General features: G+C 37.0%; 1 protein-coding gene across 1 annotated transcript; it reads right to left on the bottom strand.

Annotated features, from left to right (window-relative positions):
* Positions 1 to 3,972: 3,972 nt before the first annotated feature.
* On the bottom strand, positions 3,973 to 13,757 carry LOC116319733 (tetraspanin-6-like). Its single transcript, XM_031739155.2, has 9 exons — positions 13,554 to 13,757; positions 11,929 to 11,985; positions 9,527 to 9,646; positions 9,310 to 9,384; positions 8,679 to 8,774; positions 7,415 to 7,576; positions 5,992 to 6,024; positions 5,810 to 5,893; positions 3,973 to 4,842 (listed from the first exon to the last, which is right to left on the bottom strand). Exons 1-9 carry the CDS (start codon positions 13,611 to 13,613, stop codon positions 4,756 to 4,758), a joined length of 774 nt encoding a protein of 257 aa, XP_031595015.2. The 5' UTR covers positions 13,614 to 13,757; the 3' UTR covers positions 3,973 to 4,755.
* Between the last annotated feature and the right edge of the window lie 1,160 nt (positions 13,758 to 14,917).

The following is a 14,917-nucleotide window of genomic DNA, read 5'->3' as shown; positions in this document are numbered from 1 at the left end:
CTTTCCAGCCATGTCTGATGTTAAGTTTCTTATGCTTATATTGTTTATCAAGCAGTGTACCACTTTCATACAGAGCAGTCACTATATCATCATACATGGAGCAGAGTAAATGTTTATGCACAGCATTCTTACAGTTGACATCCTTGCACAAAATAGCTTCTTTGGGCAAAGAAATGTTGTTCAGATGTATATCGGTATTACTATGATAAGCTAAGAAATCATCTTCACTACATGCTGACCAGTCTAATTTTACACTGGTAGCAATATTAGCAATATTATTTCCAGTTGTTGCTGGCATTTGTTCCACATTCACAGTAAAACCAAAAGGTATATGATCTGACACAGTTACCTCATACCTAATAGTCATGTTTACTAAAGCTGCATATCCATCAGCTGTACAAATACAATGGTCCAGCCATGATGTACTATGCCAGGCTTCACTTATGTATGTATAGCTATCTGCAGGCAGTAACTCTTTGGTAGATAGGATAAAATTGTTAACTTCACAAAAGTGGGTTAAGTGGTTAGCAAACCGAGAACTGCTGTCTGTGAGATCAGCATTAAAATCACCCAAAACATATATGCTGTAAGTATCGTTGTCTTGAATAAATGCATTAATAAAAGCCAGCCTACTGAGGTATTCTTGCTCATTTTGACAAGATTCATAGGGAGTATAAATATTAAGAATGATAAAACTACTATTATTCTGTGTATATTGTATACCGATACACCAGTCTACATTCAGTCTAATGGGCTTTATCACAGGGTCTATTTTTTTGTCCCAAAGCACAGCAACCCCTCCAGGTATTCTGCCTCTGACTATAGCTGTGCTGAGATCAGTTGTTGATTCCCCCACTCCCAAAAAACTTGCATTTAGACAGTTAAGTTTTCCCAGGTCCTGTTTGGACAACCATGTCTCCTGCAAGCATAAATGTCACATTCTGCAAGCAGACTGTCCACAACAATCCGTCGAGCTTTGTCCCCTGCACTCTGTCCCAAACGTAGACCACGACAGTTGTAAGATAATACCCTAATAGACATCTTCATGTTGATACGTTGGTACCAGAAGGCGCAGTTATCTCCCCTGCTGGATCCACTGAGTTTGGCACCACTGTACCGGGCTTACGAGGTTCATAAAAACGCCTGACCAGAGCCCCTTCAGGCCAGAGTTCAGGATTGTACATATCACCCACATCATTACATTCAGCAGTAACCTTGAAAGAGCCGAACCTGCTACGCTTTACTAGCAATTTTTGACAGGTCACATCTCTTTTGAGTTTCTCTCTCAAATACAGAGCAAGAGTTTCTGCATCTACATCCAGGGCAAATTTAGTGGCAAACACGCTCACCAATTTAGTTTTCACAGTTCTAACTGTACTCACAGCTCCAGTGCCGATAATCGATACAGGTCCAGGCCTCTTATTACGTCCAGTGGTAGCAGCATGCATTCCTGAACCCGAATTAACCTTCTCCAGCTTGTGACGAGGCTTGCCATTTTTCACAACTTTACTCCATTGCGGGGAGCATGTAGAAATCACTGTCTCAACGAGATCCTCCGTTGTTGCTGTAGTTTCCATATTACGATCTGAGGCTGTCGTCGGAGCCCGATCTTGACCACATAGCAACATCTCCGGACAAAACGCTGACACTGTGCTTGTCCCAGTCCTTGAAGCAGCCAAAGCTCTGGCTCCCTGCCTTCCGCGCGGGCCGCCTTTACTTCGACTCCCCCACTGCTCCTCTGCGTGTTTTCCCAGGGGAAAATGGGAATCGGTCCCCGACCCCTGAGCATTCAGAGTAACAGGCTCAGCCGTCACCTCAGACCGACACTCAAGAACAGTCACACGTTGGTCGACCTCCACAGCATTGGTCATAACTTGCTCGCAGACATCCGCCTGTAGTTTAACTACATGTTTTAAAGCACCCACCTCAGCACACAGCTGGTCCATTCGCCGTAGTAGACAACACACATCCATGCTGGAGTATGTAACAGGCGGCAAATCATCCAGGTGATGAGATACAAATCTTGGGATATTCTCCCCACACTCATTCAGCACTTTAAGACAGAGTTTAATATTGTTGGCGTCTTTATGCTGTCCTTTATATCCAACGCAGCGCTGTGAGGTAGCGGGGCAGAGCTCAAACAAAACTTTCTTGGAGGCTTCAATCCCCTCGGATTCAAATGTGTTCGTGGCCAACAACACAATTTCATCCTGACTTAAAGTTTTGATTTTCACAGCAAGGAAATTAAGTAGTTCATCCTCTACAATTACCCTCCCATCAGTTGTTTTATATATCTCTGGTTTTAATCGTGACCGTTTGAAAGTCGGAGCTACGTCTGCACCACCACCTGCTACATCCGCCATCTTGAAAGATGAAAGATGATGGCGATGATATATTAATATAATATAATATATCTTTAACTTTAATACATTGGTAGCACTTTCTATTGCAGCTTGGTAATAAAGGGATAATAGTATGTTAACCAAGGGGGAAACGAGCGTAATAATTTCTTAGTTATTACTATGCAATTAAAATAGTAATAACCACATAATATTTAAGTAGTATCATGGTAGCAACAGTGGTTACAGTAATATTACCCTAAAATTTATATAATAGGATAATAAGAGCGCAAAAACTGGGGGTAATAATATGGAAATACAGCTGTGTAATAACGTGATAACAGTAGGGTAACAATGATGAAACAAGAATGTAAGAATGTAATGTAAGAATGTTATTACCACTCAATTACCTCTGGTAGTTTCTGTGTAATAAGTAGGAAACAACAATTTTGCAAAATGTAAAACTGTTGGTTTCTATTTACTAACATATGAATAACCTAGTATTGGTATTAAATTGCTCCTTATTACACAGAAACTGCCACAGATGTTTCCTGGAAGTCATTACTATTCTGTAAGTTTGTTATTAAAGGTTATTACCTCGTTATTAATATGTTATTAAGAACATATTATGCTATGTTATTTAACCTGTATTAAATAGAAACAGGCAGTTTTGTGTTTTGCAGCTATGTTTCCCACTTATTACACAGAACCTACCAGAGATATTGCCAGGTAATAAACACACTTCTTTATGTTAGCTTTAATAGGTTATTATTGTGTTATTAAATGGAAACAGGCATATTTGCATTTTGCATCCACCCTTCCTACCTATTACACAGGAACTATCAGAGATATTGGCAGGTAATATTTATACATCTGTAAGTGAGCTTTAATAGGTTATTCATATGTTAGTAAATAGAAACAGGTCGTTTTTCATTTCACAGAATCTACCACAGGTAACTGAGTGGGAATAACTTGGTAAGAAATTAACAAGAATTTAATAATGTGCACATTATTAAATTCTTGTTTCATCCTTGTTACCCTACTATTACAATTTTATTACAGAGCTATATTTCTGTATTATTACCCCCAGTTTTTGGGCTATTATTATCCTTTTACATTAATTTCAGGGAATTATTAGTCAACTGTAACTACTGTTGCTACCCTGATATTACTTAAATATTAAGTGGTTATTACTTTGGTAATTGCAAAGTAATGACTTAGAAATAGACACATTATTACACTCTTGTTTCCCCCTTGGTTACCCTACTGTTATCCCTTTATTACCAAGCTAATAGTAATAGAAAGTGGTACAAATACATTTTCCTTTTTTTTTTTTTTTCATTTTAATGATAGATGAGTTTTCTGTCAGTGGATGATCTGTTTTTCTGTTTGTCACATAGGTTTTTTTTTTGTTTGTTTATTTGTTTGTTTGTTTTTTACCATAGATGACATCATGATAAGTCATTTTTTTGTCATTTTCTAGTACATATGCGCTCCATTTACACAAGTGTACCTTAAATGGACAAATTTGATTTTACAATTGAACCATATAACAACCACAGAAATACTTTTTTTCACCTTAAACTATGACTCAAGTACTACAAAAAAACCAAAAAACAATCCAACAACATAGTTAAAAAAATATATATGAATTCATTGTTTTATATTTCTTTACAAATACAGGCAGCTGACAGCTTAAGTGCCATTCTGACTTGATCATTTATCGGGTTATCTGACTTGATAACCTGAGGAGGTTTGACTTCAATTTGAATGCAATAATAATTTAGATTACTGACCCTATCCCAGAAACAGATGGAATCAGTCTTTCATTTATTTACTTATTTTTTCTTAACCAGGGGACAAATCAGTGCATGTTTAAATCTAATCCCCAAAAAATCTGTTCAGGCTAAACAATTCTTTAACCTATTCAGTGAATGTTATACTTAAGGACAAAACAGCCAAACAATCCAGACAATTTCAAACTACGCAGTTGGATGTGTGTGTTTTTTTTTATTTAATTACGTTTGGTTTGAGTTTTCACTTTTTTTAATGAAACCAGAAAAAAGGCACTATTCTCAACAACTTCAGCCTCCTCGGTTTAACAACGGTAAAGTCAGATTTAGAGGTTCAACTTCTTTTCATTAGTAAGTCTACATAAGACAAGTAAAATACTGCATAGCATGAAATAACACAAAAGAGACATAAAACTTATCAAAAAAAAAAGTTTTACTTTCTAAGCTATGTTTCATACATTGGAAAGCTGGAAAGAAAAGCAGCAGTTTCTGTCCTGAATAAAATTCTGCAGCATGCCACATTGCCTTCTACTTCCCCTCTCTCAAGGCAAAATTGACTTTTTTTCATAAATCAAAGTAAAAAAAAAAGATGATGAGAGGACATAGCTGCATGGTGGTTCTCTTTAGTAGCCCTTCATGGCAATGTCTCCTCCAGTGTCATTATGTTTGACCTGATGGATCATGAAGATGGTAATAAGCAGGCCCATTAGCTATAAAGACAGGTAGATGAACAGGTGGTTAGTTCACAAAACAGGTAGGTGAAAATATTAAAAAAGCACTGGAGATGAAGCCCACTGAGGATGAAAATGATGTAAATGCTGCTGCTCCAACACTGTAGTGCCTAGCTTTTAACTAGACGCTGCAGGGGAATTACCAGCCTTGCTGCTAGTTAAGCTTTCAACGTGCTACCTGTATCAGCGTGGTACACACTGATGTATAGTCGATACACTGAGTAGGATTAGTCTCAGTGCTCGGCAGTGGTGTGGCCCCCAAAAAATAGACTTTTAAAAGCAAAAAGAGGAAGAAAATATCATTCCTGTCCCAACTTTTTGAAATGTGTTGCTGCCATTAAATTTAAAATGAGCTTGTGGTTTTCTTGAAATGGTTCATTTTCTCAGTTTAAATATTTTATATGTGTTTTGTTTTCAATTGTAAATAAAAGATGGGTTTATTAGATCTGAATATCAAATTTGAAAAGCATATCAGCTTGGGAACTTGGAACGTAGTTATGTGGGTCAACATCCAAATGACTCAGCATATACTATTGGACCTATAATTGTATTATTCTTAAAAAATTATTACCAGCAAATATCCACTGCAAATACAGTCATGACCAAAGGTTTTAGGTGGCACAAAGTCTGTTTTTCTTGCACTTTGCCACTTCAGTTTTTATTTTGATTATTCTTTCACATGTTTCTGTGATAGAGTGAAGTTAAGCCTTGAAGGTACAGTAACAATATCACTAATCACTAACAGTATTTAGCTACAAAAATGTAATTATGTATGTAAATAAGCTAAGATTCTAGCAAATCTCTGAAAAGGCACCTTAGAAATACAACTAGAAGTTTGTATTTCCAAGATTCCATTTAAAAAAAATAAGATCTTAAAGAACAATGGAGTCACAGCAACATACAGTGATAATGAATGACAATAAAGGAAAACAACAGTGAAGCTTACTGCTGTCACAGCGAATCCAAAGAAGAAGCCCAAAAGGATCTTGAAGAAAATGTCTACATACGAAAAGATGAGGTCACCGCAGGACTGCAGAAGAGAAGTGAAGATAGTTATTACATGGAAATCTATCAGAATGGCAGATGGTAGTGTTTGGATTGGCTAATAGGTATTGAGGGATTGAATACCTTTGCATAGACTGTAGCTGGGCCTCTGGCTCCCTGCAAGAAAACAAGAGGATATTGTGGATTCAAATAGAAACAGTTCATTATTAATTTTCTGATACATATTATAAATAAAGTAAATTTGTCATTGCTGAATGGATGGCTGCAAAATTACTCAACTTGTAATTTCAAAGTGACAAGCTGACACTAATTTCACACAAAATGCATAAAGGACAGCGTCATTTTTAAAGTTTTTATACCAGCAAAGTTATCTCAGCAGATTACGCTGTCAAGATCACCATGTGCATATTGATCTTTGCCACTTTGATGCCTGATGGGGGCTTCCATGTGGTACTGAGGCAGGTTATTGGCCAGTAGTTGGATGGGACCAGTGCCTTATGGAGATTTGGATCAGAACTGTCTGGCCCCTGGTTAGTAATGCTGGGTTTGTCTCATCCATTAGCTACATGACACTCATGGAGAACAGTTTGCTTCTTTAGCCGGGAGGTATAAATTATGTCAGGGCCCTGTTCTTTCAAACTCTTAATGCTCAAGACTCTTTCTTGGGTGTCTTCCACTGTGATAGTTACTGGATCCTGTTCGGGGAGGTTGCTGTGGTCTCTCTTAGTTACACTTGCCACTGAGCATTGTTGTTATTTGTTGTCTCCTTCTTCCATATGCTCTTCCAGTATTGTTCTGTCTCTAGCCTTGGTGGCACTGTTCTCACATTGTTGGATGGTTCTGTGGAGAACAGCTGGTTAATTCTCCTGCCTTGCATCTCTCTGGTATACCTCTTCAAGTGGCTGGACAAGGCCATGAGTCTTTGCTTATCTGTTTTCAAGGCATCAGGTATATGCAGCTTGTTGTAGTTCCTAGGCCCCCCTTTCTTCATCACAGCTCTCTGCAGCCCTGGTATTTGGCTAACTTCCTTCCATGCTACCTTGATCTTGGCCTCTTGTCTCCTTCTCCATGGAGGGTACCGCTCCTTGTGGCTGTTCATCTTGTAGCCAAGCAGCCATAGAGTAGATCAGCTGATTGGTTTTGGTTATGGTCACAGTAGGTATTCCCCGTAATGCTGTAGTCACATCTTCTATTGACCTTCAGAGGGTATTTCACATAGCCTTGGTAATCGACCATGTCAGCTGCTCTCGCCTTCAATGCAGCAGTTGTTCTTCAGGCTTGGTACCCAATCTCAGAGGGTGGGAATGATGATATCTTCCCCCTGACCTGACTTGACTGGTCACGGGGACCAACTGCTATAGTTGGTTTGACTCACTCGCTTCTCCTTCCTGTAGCATTTGCAGTGCACCTTATCAATCACTAGTTGTGATAGCAGTTTGTTCTTCTGGATGTTTTAACACTGAGCTACTAGTTGTCTCACCAGTAGTCTGTCTAGATAGATAGATAGATAGATAGATAGATAGATAATGTATTTTATAAAACTAACCAGAGGTTTGAGTTTGCATTTAGTTGAGTCAAACCCTCCATACCCTCCATATCCTCCATATCCTCCATATCCTCCATATCCCAGATTTGAAGAAACACATGCACAGGAATTAGGAATGTCATCACCCCAGTCGTTGACACTCACTATTCCACAGCAGGAGAGCTGTTAACACATGAGAGAATGACTTAAAATTATTGAAAATACTCAACAAAGTTCTGCAGTAATGTGTATTTATCAATATAGTGACTATAATGTAATCATTGAAAAACAATTTAGTCCAAAAATAATTAATAAAAGGTTTTCTGTGTAAGGTCAAGTCAAAAAGTTACTTGACATCAAACACAAAAAGAAACAAATATTATCTGACTGAAATTTGGTTGATCTCCCCTTCAAGGTTGGTCCTTGATCACCTCTGAGCCCCTCTAGTACCACTGCTGTTTAGATCACTCCCTTCAGGTCCTGTATTGACTACTTTACAAGTAAATTTGGGATTTCACCACAAACTTGAGCAGACATCGAGCATGACCTTCTGTATGCTGATGTGAGCTCAGTCAACTGAAAAACCAAACAGAAGTCTTCAGTAAAGGAGCCCGCAGGGTCAACGCCCTGATGATGCTGCTCAAGTCTGATCATGAGCGTGCTTGTTTCTCCTGTATAAATGTGGTTGCACAGTGTATATTTGTTCTCTAAATTCAGACTGTCAGCAACAAGTTCTTCTGTAGCATTTTTCTGTGTCATGGTGAACGTGGTCATCATCCATCATACAGTTGCAGATGCCTGAGTGCAACTTGAGTGATCAGAAGATGCAGCAGCCATTAATCAGATCAGTGGTGCTCAAAAACACATTGAAGTGCAGTTTGGCCACATTTAAAGGGGTTATGGTTTTTGCATTTCATAGATCTTTTTCATCAAAACTTTTTGATCAATGCTTCTACTAAAATCCACTAGGGCCAACAGAAAGAGTATGCTACTATTATTGCTGTGCAATTTATTTATTTTTCCTAATATTCTTTAGAGGTTTTTTTTCCTAACAATAGTGTCTAATGAAAATTTTCTCTTATATTCTTACGTGTACATATCTTAGACTCTTTTTTAAAAATATCTTTAGATTTATTTATTATTTTATATTGCACAGTCCGATAACGAGTAAATGCACCAAAATTTCAGTGTTTACTAACAGATTAATGTTCTGAATGACAATAATTTGCCTCTTCTGTTCTATTCTATTATACTGTCATGAGGTTAATAGTACAAAGAACATTACAGAATGCTGTACGGCTTCAAGCATATCTCTCAAGGATTGTTCTTTCATGTAGGGCTTCACTAGTTCACTGGAGCCACTGTAGAAGATAGTCTTTATCTGCAAAGGAAAAACGAATACCTTTAGTATCATTGTAAACAGATGAGAAGCTATATTGTCAACAAGACAGACAGAGAAGGACAAAAATCCCAAGTATGCAATGAATGAATAACCAAAACAAGAATTATTAAAGTAGAAGAGAAAGCAGATTGTATGTCTAAAACTATTTACTGGCTTCTTTTAATTCACTGATGATACTTCCCACAAAAAACATTACTAACTTTTTCCATACTATCCAAGGGCCCTATGGTCATGTCCAGGTAGGACAATTTATTAATACAAGCAATTGTTAATGTGTGGGATAGTGTTATCAAGGTAGAAAGTAAAAATGAATAAATAATTAAAACTATGATGCTCTGAGAAAGGCAAGGTTTTTTATTTCATAGACAGAAAAAGGCCACTAGATAACAGATGTTAACTGTAACTGAGAATCGCACTGAGGTAAAATACAGTAATATAGAGAAAGAGAATAATGAGATCAAGAAAATTAGCATCAAACAAAATTATTGGACAGGCAGAGAGGAGAAGAGATCACCTGGTTTCTTTGGACCGCTACAATGATGCCAAAAATCATCATGATGATCATTCCAGTCCCCATAAATCCTGCGAACTGTACATGAAGCAATGTTAACAACATTAAAAGAATCATCACTTTGTTCTTGTTTTGTTCATTGTGAAAATAAAAGCTACAAAAAAAAAAACAAACAGGTATCACATCGTCATCTTGTTTGATGTAGGGGGCCTGTACTTACTAGTTTGAGGAAGAGGGCTTTCTCAGAGCAGGCAGCGTAGATTCCCAGGGAGGAGACACCGAGGACACCAATGGCAAAAACCCATGCCCAGCCCAAGCCTGGCATACCAAATGATGACATCTGCTCCAGAAAGACCAGGAAACAACATAAACACTGGATTAATCCTTACTTCTTCAAACACAGTTATCTAAAGCAACGTGCTAAACATGAGTCTCTGGTCCACATCAGACTTAGTCTCCCCACTAATATCTCTGCCACCTAGCCACGCTACCATAGATCACACCTCAAGCATTTCAAAACCTGAACCAGTACATACCAGCAAAGAGGCCACCCACTGTAGTTCCTTCTCCAGTTAAAATAAATACACCACTGTTATGCAGCATAACAGTAGCATAACATCAAATTTACTGAAGATTTAGTAAAGAACAGGTCGAGTTAAACCAGTGTTAACATACATGTGTAAGACTGTAAAATTAGGGTCACAGTCTTTACTCTGTGAAGCAGAGACAGCATTGTGTGGATGACAGTTATCTTTAAAATGACATAAAATGTGAGGGTCCAACTCGGTCTTTGTCCACTGGGAGCACTGTGGAACACACAAAGTAGAACAGCAGGCAAAGACATCATTTCCTTTCTGATAAAGCTTATAATTAGGGTGCATGAGGTGACTAAGCCATCTCTCAGTTATGCTGCTTCCCATGATGCACTGGCACCCTGCAATTGCTATAGTTGGTTGTGCTCACTGTTTGGCAAATAGTCTTGAATGTACCCGGTCATGTTAGCTTACAGAAAACCGTTTATATAAAATGTATAATTTAATAGTGGTTATTAAAACTAGATACTGCTTTTTGTTATAAACACAATAACAGAAAGTTGCAATGTGTAGGACAAAAACACAAATTGGTCCAACTGTATCAAGGAGCATACTAATATCATATTTCAGCTCATTAACAAATTTAAATCCTGGAGATTGTTATGCCCCAGATGACTACCAGACTCACAGGCTACAGGATTAACTGTAAAATCTGATTAAAAGTCCTGGAAAGTGTCCAACAGGAACTGGAGAAAAAAAAAAGAAAACTGTAGATAAACAAAACAAACAAAAATAAAACTATTGTCATTTGGTGCCAACAACGAGCCAAAACATGCACTCCATTGAAAGATATAATTTGCTGTTCTGTGTTTCAAGTTTGATAATTTTGTTAGTGCCAAGCTGTTATTTCTGTTGCAGAGAAAGTCAGCGGTGAGAGTGTTAACTCCAGGCAGCTTTTGTTCTGTGTTAAGAGCAGAAATGAGAGCCTCCACTACATCTGGGCAGCTCCCTCATTTAATCTAAACATTTCTAAATGAGTGTTTCCATTTCACGTGCGTGCCTTTAGAGAATTATCGTATTCACATCATGTCCTGACTAAATCTGGTTTGGGGCTCAATGCAAACCAGCTGCTTTTGTCTTCAGAGTGTTTGTTTGAAAGCATTACTGAACTCTGTTTTTATATTGATCAGTACAGAACAATGATCCAACCATAACCCGTCATGACTTTAAGAGTGGTTCATGATTAAGTCAACATAGATAAACTCTATGCATGAAACATGAAACGTCCCTTTTTCCTCAGAGTAACACTTGATTATTGTAACACCTGATGAAGGCACAATTTTTTACCCAAAATAGATACTGAGCAAGGAGGGAATCATTCTGGCTTACTGCCAGACCTGATTTATTATTCCAGATTTTGACAGACAAACGGCTGCATTTGTGGTTTACGTAAGAACATAAGAAAAAATATCTGGAGTCGTAAGCCAAGACAGTTGTTTTTATGGTTGTTGGGTTTTTATAGGTTAACCACAGGAAGACTGGTTGTTTTCTTCTACCTATGTTAAGCTATGACAGTAATATTAACAACACAGACTTGAGAGTGGTATCAAAGCTGGACAGATAAAATAATATCAGTGAAAACAGACTTATTACACCAATTAGGTCCAAAAGTGTCTGTAGGCAGACTAAACCACTTGTGAGTTTTGTTGTATGTTGAAGGGTGACATATTATCAATGTATTTCCGCTTGGCTTTCTTTCTAAGCTCTGTATGTATGAACCTAATGAAATCAACATGTATAGCTGATGTTGAAAGCATCACTGTGGAAATCCCATTTCCACTGAAGGTATTTTTAGCTAAGAAGCGAGCTTATGCTAGGTAAACATGTATGTGACATCTCTTTTTCAAGTTAAAGCATAATTCTGGATTTTTGGGTCCAGTTTTTGTTAAATGTTCTCAATTTAGGTTTTGAAAACTCATATCTGAAAAGTGGGTATGATATATCACTTAACATAAAACTAATTGTGGATGTCAGCGATATGATTTGCCTTTGGTTTCTGTTTTTCAACAGTAATGTTGTTGTTGTTTACCTGCAGAGTCATGGCAGTCGCCCTTACTGTGGCGTAAATCAGCACACATCCCAGGATCTGTGGAAACCGAATCAGAGTTTTTAATTTTTGTTTAACAAAATTAAAGCTCCAAGTATGGTGGCCTAAGTGTGCTAAAAAAAACATTTACAATAAAGGCTCTGTAAACAGAGCACTAAGACATAATTAACACTAATAATAAAAATTGATTATATTTATTTTAAAACTGAAACTTAACTTAAAACAATATAAATTTGAGGCTAGTCTCAAACCGCAAAATATCTAGCATATATGTAATGTGGCATGAAAACACTTTTAAATAAATATATTTTTATATTTATTTTAAATATATTTGTATAGAACAGAAAAAAGACACACACACAACTGTTTTTTGCATTAAACTTAAACTCAAGCTTAAGATTTTTAAAAAGAGAGAGAGAGAGAGAGAGATTAATATATGAATCCATAATACTATAAAGTATGAAATAACACATTTCATAATATTTTCACATTGCTTATAAAGCACTTCAGCCATTTTAGGTTAAACCATCTCTCTTCCTATCCGGGCCTTAGATGTGTAAACCTGCATGCAAGCGTTAAGAGCTTTTGTCATTTCTACACTTCACAACCTGAGGGAGACAAAGAGCTAAAAACCTGATCAGAGACTTCCTCAGTCCTAGGCTGGTGAAAACACCCACATACACAATCAATATTTCAAACTGATCCAGATCCAGACTATTATTATTATAAAAATTATTTAATATAAGATTTTTGTTTTAAGTAATTTGATTAAAAAAACAGTTTTTTCAAACATTATTACAAGTAAATGTTTGTTTGTTTGCATGTTTTGTGGAAATGGAGGGAAATAAAATCAATAAGCATGAATAAAAAAAAATCTTTGTGTTAAAAATTGAAAAATGATTCTCTTTTAAACCACATTTCTTATTTTATTCTGTTTTACTGCACAAGCTCATTGTTTTTTGTATTTTTTAAAATCATTTTTAGTTCTCTTGCTACAAAAACGTTAAAAGGTTAATCAAAGCGAAAACAGTTTCTTCAAGCTCCACCCTCTTTTCCCCCACCCCTCCTTTTTTTCCATTAGCTCTCATAGGGTAAGCTAAAAAAAAATAATTAACAAAAGAGAAGAGAAGCTGCTCGGTGGTTGGTGGGTGGACTGAAATATGACTTTTTTTCTCCTGTCTGTGTGTGGGGGTCCCTGTCCACTGGAAATGACTGAGCTGAGCAGTTAACCAGATCTGTACTTGATTGTTGTTTACTACAACATACTACAACAATTTTAGTTAAAGCTGAAGGGTTTTTTCTAGAGCATCCTCTGATTTGTTTTTTAATACTTGACTCGTGAAAAAAAGCTTTTCTAGATTCCTAATTTTGTTTTCCTCCAGCTTTTTCGAGCATAAAAATCATGTGGGAGCTATTCACAACAACTTGATGTCTTTACTTTGTTTTTGTTTGTACAAAGTTTTTTTCTGGTTATTTAAGTTATATTTACATATTTGAAATAAACTGTATTCTATTTAACTTACATTAAATCAACCCGGAAAACCAAACAAAACACAAAAATATTTTATAAATGTTAAAATTAAATCAGAAAAAAAGTTTCCACTTACCATAAACACCACATTGAAGAAAATAAAAATGCACTTGATGCATCCATTAATTTTCCCCATTTTCACTTTTTAGACGCTGACTCACAGGAAGTGAAGCAGTGAGGTTGTAGCTCAGAGTGTAATGATGTACAGCTTTGCGTGCTCTGATAAACTCTCCAGACAGAGAATATAAGGGGAAGGAACACACAAAGAGCTGCTCTGTAGCCAACCCCTCGTGTGTACAGGACGGCCTCATCAGACATGCACTAACTGAAAAAACGAAACTTTAAACTGGAGCTTGAAAACTGGAAACAAAACAGAAAAAGGGCTGAAAGCAAAAGATTAAAACCAGAAACAGAACTTTAATCATGAACTTGACAGCCCCAAGCTTAGCCCATCACCTCTCTCATGTGTGATGCACCTGTAAGGACAACATGCTCAAAGGTTGCTATTGATTTTTGTTTTTACAATGACATGACAAATCAACTTAATTAACTTCTCATTTAAGTTAAGTAAATTTAAATAGCTAAAAGATTAATTTACCAGGATACACACAAAATATTCACACACGCTGGAATAAATCCTGGCAGAGCATTTAAAATGGAGGAAACCCAGCATTTTGTGATGTCCATGAGTTCAAGACTTCATGCTGTCATTGTCAGCAAAGGGTGTTCAAGTAATGAACATTTTATTTTCAATTATTTAATTTCTCAATTACTTTTGAGCCCATTAAATGAAGGGATTGTGTTAAAAATCACTTTAGTCTTTTTGTTCAACCCGCTGAGTTAAAGCTGTAATTCTGCACTTCAATTGCATCTGAGTTGTTTCATTTAAAATTCATTGTCGCGATGTGTAGAACAAAAATTAGAATAAAGTTATGTCCAAATATTTATGGACCTAACTGTACACATTTACACCTAGGCTTATCTCTTGATTTGAAGCCTAGGCCTTGTTTAAAAATGAGCTTGCAGCGTTGTAACAGCAAATGTGTAACAGAAGAAATTATATAGTTTACTTTCACCCATTCACTATGAGTGAAAGTAAACATAGAAACTAGTCAATTGGAAAGGTCATCTTGGTGACTGCATTACCCAGCTAGCCTGTTTGTGCTTAAGGGTATTTCAAATAAGCCATAGCTTCTTAGCCTAGAATACCCACTTACTCAGTCCAGCAGTCGTGTAAGCAGAGCTGCAAAAACTTCCCTTTCTCTTCCAAGTGGATCCAGAGACATTCCAAACACAGGGACACAATCACAATGCCTGTCTGAACAGGATATGATAGAAGCACCTCACATACGATGATAGGGGCATGCTAGGTATGCAGGCGGACTACATCCTTTCAGCATGGAGGAACATTAGACCTACCCAGAGCCTGAGCCAGGCTCC

This window comes from Oreochromis aureus, linkage group 17 (assembly GCF_013358895.1).
Source record: "Oreochromis aureus strain Israel breed Guangdong linkage group 17, ZZ_aureus, whole genome shotgun sequence".
NCBI lineage: Eukaryota > Metazoa > Chordata > Actinopteri > Cichliformes > Cichlidae > Oreochromis > Oreochromis aureus.
The sequence above is the reverse complement of the archived record's forward strand: the minus strand, read 5'-3'. Positions and strand labels throughout refer to the sequence as shown.

What these genes read in the sequence shown, in the direction of transcription:
- LOC116319733 (XM_031739155.2), bottom strand. Translation starts at nt 13,613, where the DNA reads ATGGGGAAAATTAATGGATGCATCAAGTGCATTTTTATTTTCTTCAAT. An exon ending in TCTTCAATGTGGTGTTTATG is followed by an intron (nt 11,986 to 13,553) that starts GTAAGTGGAAAC and finishes CGGTTTCCACAG; the next exon opens with ATCCTGGGATGTGTGCTGAT. An exon ending in AATGCAAACTCAAACCTCTG is followed by an intron (nt 6,025 to 7,414) that starts GTTAGTTTTATA and finishes GTTTTCTTGCAG; the next exon opens with GGAGCCAGAGGCCCAGCTAC.